The 4,734-nt window shown below is 56.7% G+C and overlaps 1 protein-coding gene across 1 annotated transcript; it reads left to right on the plus strand.

Annotated features, from left to right (window-relative positions):
* On the plus strand, positions 1 to 2,785 carry ETV2 (ETS variant transcription factor 2). The gene is made up of 7 exons (XM_032841995.1): positions 1 to 155; positions 401 to 490; positions 586 to 699; positions 947 to 1,006; positions 1,254 to 1,733; positions 2,212 to 2,324; positions 2,568 to 2,785. Exons 2-7 carry the CDS (start codon positions 421 to 423, stop codon positions 2,766 to 2,768), a joined length of 1,038 nt encoding a protein of 345 aa, XP_032697886.1. The 5' UTR covers positions 1 to 155; positions 401 to 420; the 3' UTR covers positions 2,769 to 2,785.
* The last annotated feature ends 1,949 nt before the right edge of the window (positions 2,786 to 4,734 follow it).

Consider the following 4,734-nt stretch of genomic DNA (forward strand, 5'->3'; position numbering starts at 1 on the left):
TTGGCCCCGCCCCTGGCCCTGCAACTCGACCCGACTGCGACCCCCGGCTCTGACGTCTCGGAAAATTCCCCCCTGCCCAGGCTCCCCAGGGGAGGGGGTACATGGTATGAAATGGGGCTGAGACCCCTGGCCGGGGACAGAGAAACCCGCCAGAGGTGAGCCAAGAACTGGGGACTGGAGGTCTGGGGGCCCGGACTCCTGGGTCAGAGGAAGGAGAGGGCTGAGGTCTCTTACTCCTAGTCTGAAAAAGACACGGAGGCCAAGATTCCAGGGTCCGGGGGAAGAAGGGAGCAAAAGGCCTGGACTCCTGGGTCTGAGGGAAGCAAGGGTTGGGGCCCAGACTCCAGGGTCCCTAAGTGTCCCCAGCTCAACCCTTGCCCCCTTTTTCCTCTCTGCCCAGAACATTCACAAGGAGCATCCATGGACCTCTGGAACTGGTCTGAAGCTCCTGCACAGGAAGTGCCCCCAGGAAATAGACTGTCAGGGCTGGGTAGGCTGGGGGGCTGAGTCCCTGTATGGGAAGGGTGCACAGGTGGGGGGCCTCCGCTGACCCCGACCTGGCCCTAACCGCCTCATTGCCTGCAGAAGGAGCTGAACTCGGCTTTTATTTCCCCGAACTGGCGCTCCCAGGGGACACGCTGACAGCGGAGGCACGCTGGAAAGGTGGCTGTAGGCCGGGACTCCAGGGAGCTGAGGAAGGTGAGAGGAGGGGCTCCAGGGCCGGAGGGAGGAAGGGGGCGTGCCTGGACTCCTGAGGCTGAATGGGGAGAGGGCTGGCGGCTGAGTCCTGAGGCTGAAAGAGGACGAGGCCTTCTAGGTTTGAGTGTGTAGGGACTAGGGGGAATAACTCAGCCCCTGACAAATAAAGACTGCTGGGGTCGAGGGGGCGTCTCTAGTCATTGCTCACACCCTTCCCTAAACTCTGTCCCTTCATTACCCATAGCAGGGCTCCCACAGCCGGACTGGGGCTCCGCGTTACCGCACCCAGAAGCTCCATGGGGAGCGGGTGAGTATGCGTGCAGAGGCGGGGTAAGGAGGGGACTGGGGTCCTCCACCGTAGCTAGAGGTTTAAACTCCTTGATCTTTAAGGGGAACAGGGCTAAGACGGGAATCCCTCTGCCCTCGAGATGGCATAGCCTAGATCCGGGAGCCCAGGGCGCCAGGGCTGAGAGCTTAGACTCCAAGAACCCCTGAGGGGACCGGGAACCGGAACACCTGGGCACCCCTCACATGGGGTCTTTTACTTCTCACAGAGTCCGCCCCTCAGGCTCTTCCGTGGTCGGGAAACTGGACAGACTTGGCTTGCAGTAGCTCGGACCCTTGGAGGGGCGTCTCCCAGGCCCTGGGCCCCGCCCCTCCCGGCCTGAGCCCCGCCCCCTTCGCTGGTGTGGAGGGGGCTGCGGGCCAGAACTGTACCACCTCCGGGGGAGGGACCAGCTCGTGGCCCGGCGCCCAGGCCGCCGCCAGCTCCACCAACTGGGACTGTTCTATTGGCCTCGACCGCCATACCTACTGGGGCAAGGACCTCCGCGGGGAGCCGAGCGCGGACTCTACCATTTCGTGGGATGGGCCTGCGGGCTCAGACTGTACCACCTCCTGGGTCTCGGGGCTGCATACGGACTGCACGACCACTTCAAAAGGGTACCAGACTTCAGATTTCACCACGTCCTCCGAACCAAGCCAGCAGTCGGGCGGCGTAACCTTGGCTTGTTACCCCAAAAATAATCATCGAGGTGAGAGGGTCCGCAGGACCGGAATCTAGTGAGTCGGGACGTAGGCGCGCGGGGGCGGGACCGGAACCTGAGAGTGAAGGTGTGGGGCTTACTTACCTCAGAGCCGGAGAGAGGCTCTTAAAACCGTGGGTCCTGAGTGGGGAGAGGACTAAGACACGGTAGTCTAATAGGGAACAAGAGACTAGAACCTAGATTCCTGGGTTAGGTGAGAGGAAAGAGGTGAGGGTCTGGACGCCTGGGTCACCAAGGTGTGGCAGCCAGTCTCCTCTAAGTTTCCGAGATGGGGACCCCGGCTGCGTGGGTCCCTGAGGCCGATTCTTGGGTTCCTTATATGGAGGGGATCTGGACTTCTGGGTCCCAAGTTGGGAAGATCTGGACCCTTGAACCTTCGAAGCGAGGGAGGCCGGACCGCTGGGTCGTTGAAGAGACATGGTCTGGGGCTAGGAAACCTGAGTGTTCACCTGCCTGCCCTCCGCAGGTCCCATTCAGCTGTGGCAGTTCCTCCTGGAGCTGCTCCGAGACGGCGAGCGTAGCAACTGCATCCGCTGGACTGGCAACAGCCGCGAGTTCCAGCTATGTGACCCCAGAGAGGTGGGGTAGCCTCCCAGACGCGCAAAGTCCCGCCCGGGTCTCCGCCCGTTCAATTTGGCCTCGCCATTCTGTTTGCCTAGTAGTTGGCCTCGCCCCCAGCTCGTACTCCTCTCCCCCTGCCGGGAGTTACCGCGACTAACTCGCATCCAGAACCTACCCGAAACCGCGCCCCCCGCCCCTCCCGTCCGTTGCCGAGCCCGACTCCCTCCTGCCCTTTCAGACTAAGCCCGGCCTCTGTCCTAGGTGGCGCGGCTGTGGGGTGAGCGCAAAAGGAAACCGGGCATGAACTACGAGAAATTGAGCCGAGGTCTACGCTACTACTACCGCCGGGACATCGTGCGCAAGAGCGGTGGGCGCAAGTACACGTACCGTTTCGGGGGCCGCGTGCCCGGCCTGGCCTATCCGGACTGCGCCCGGGTTGGACCGGGAGAAACGATCCAATAAAACTATCCTATCAAACTTGTCGTGAGTGCTGCCTGCATTCTTCCCATGGATACTGACTAAAACCCGCTAGGGACCCTAAATGTGCACCACCATACTCACATCACACACACACCACACACCCCACCCCACCCCGTGTGATCCGAAGACACACCCAGACCCTTAGGGGACCTACTTGTGTGGTCACTGTGTGATGGGACTTTCAAAGGAATCATCTCAGTCCCTACAGGGCCTACTGTGTGCCTGCCTGTGCTGGTACTTGCAAAGGAATCAAACCCAATCACTAACTTTCGAGCTTACCTACCGTGTCCCTCCTGAAGACTCCCAAACACTCAAGACTCCAAAAAAACAAAAAACAAAAAACAAACAAACAAACAAAAAACAGTTCATGTGCGTCCTTTCAGTGCTTGGGACCATTAAGGAATTTGGCCTAGGGTTTGATCCCCCAAACTACCTACTGTCTTCCCACTCCAAGCTGAGGGAGATAGAACTCCAATCTAGACCCCAAGGAGAGCTTACCACTTTCTGGGAACCACTGAGCCCCTAAAGAATGGTCCTCCTATGGACTGACCAGATGCACATTTTAAATATCTGGTCTGGGACGGACTAACCAAGGTGACCTGAAGGAGGTAAGGGAGGGAGCCAGCTTTAGAAAGAGCATTGCAGACCAAGGGGACAGTAAATGCAAAGGTCCTTAGAGGAAAGTCAGCCTGCAAGTTTAAGCAGGATGAGGCCAATGTGGTTGGAGCAGTGGGAGTAAAGAGAAGAAGGATAGGAAATGAAGGTTTAAGAGAGACCAAACTGGGGCACCTGGGTGGTTCAGTGGGTTGGACCCCTGCCTTGGACTCAGGTCTTGATCTCAGGGTCCTGGGATTGAGCCCCACATTGGGCTCTCTGCTCAGTGGGGAGCCTGCTTTTCCCTCTCTCTGCCTGCTGCTCTGCCTACTTGTGATCTCTCCCTCTCTGTCAAATAAATAAATAAAATCTAAAAAGAGAGAGAGAGTGCGCACCCAAACTGTGCAGGTCATTTGTAAGGACTTTGGCTTTTTACTGAGTCAGACAAGACCCAGGGAGAGGGTTCTAGGCCAAAGGGAAGTGATCTCACTGAGGTGTTAACAGGGTCCCTCTGGCTGAGTGGACGATTGTGGAGAGCAGTAGGGAAACCAGGAGGCTAGGGAGTGCTCTACTGCAATAGCCCAGGCTAGAGGTGCCTGTGGGTTGAACCAGAGGTCGGAGAAAATTCTGGATATATTGCTAAGACAGAGCCAACATGGTTTTTTGATAGATCAGCTGTGGGGTATGAGAGAGCCAACTCTGTGACCGGAAGCATAGATGTGTCACTTTCTGAGATGGACAAATTTCTGCCAGACCCAAACTTTTATTCTTAACCTCTCCTCTCTGTGATGCAGGTCTTTGGTTTGAGTCCTCAGGAACCCAAATCTGGGTTAATTTGTGCCTTCTGAGGCTTGGGAAAAGAAGATAATGAACAGGGAGGTGGAATCTGGGTATTCATCATAATGCGGCAAATGACCGTGGGAGAACAACTGGTTCGATTTCAAACCCCTAACAACTGATCCCCTAATAAGCATAAAGAGTGTAAGGATTCTTGTATTTTATTCAGTGATGCTTCCCCAGGAATTACAGAAGTACGTGGCACATGGTAAGCGTTCAATAATAAGTAATTCTTGCATGAATAAGGATACTTCTGCTGGGATATTTTCCCCAGGCCCACTCTGCATTTAGCCTCAAAAACCAGAACTCCTTCCCCGACGTAAAAACCCTAAAGTGATGAGAATCGGTAACCAAGGGTCTCAAGCCCCACCCGAGACCTTCGAAGTGCCGCGCAAGTTCACGATTGGGCCGAGAGTGATAATGAACAGGCATTCAGCCCAATAGGAGCTCAGAATTCGCCCGGATGGGCGTGGCCTTAATGGCTTTGCGGATGGCCTCCGAGGGCGCTCTACCCACG

Source organism: Lontra canadensis, unplaced genomic scaffold, assembly GCF_010015895.1.
Source record: "Lontra canadensis isolate GAN:19392208 unplaced genomic scaffold, GSC_riverotter_1.0 scaffold125, whole genome shotgun sequence".
Lineage (NCBI taxonomy): Eukaryota > Metazoa > Chordata > Mammalia > Carnivora > Mustelidae > Lontra > Lontra canadensis.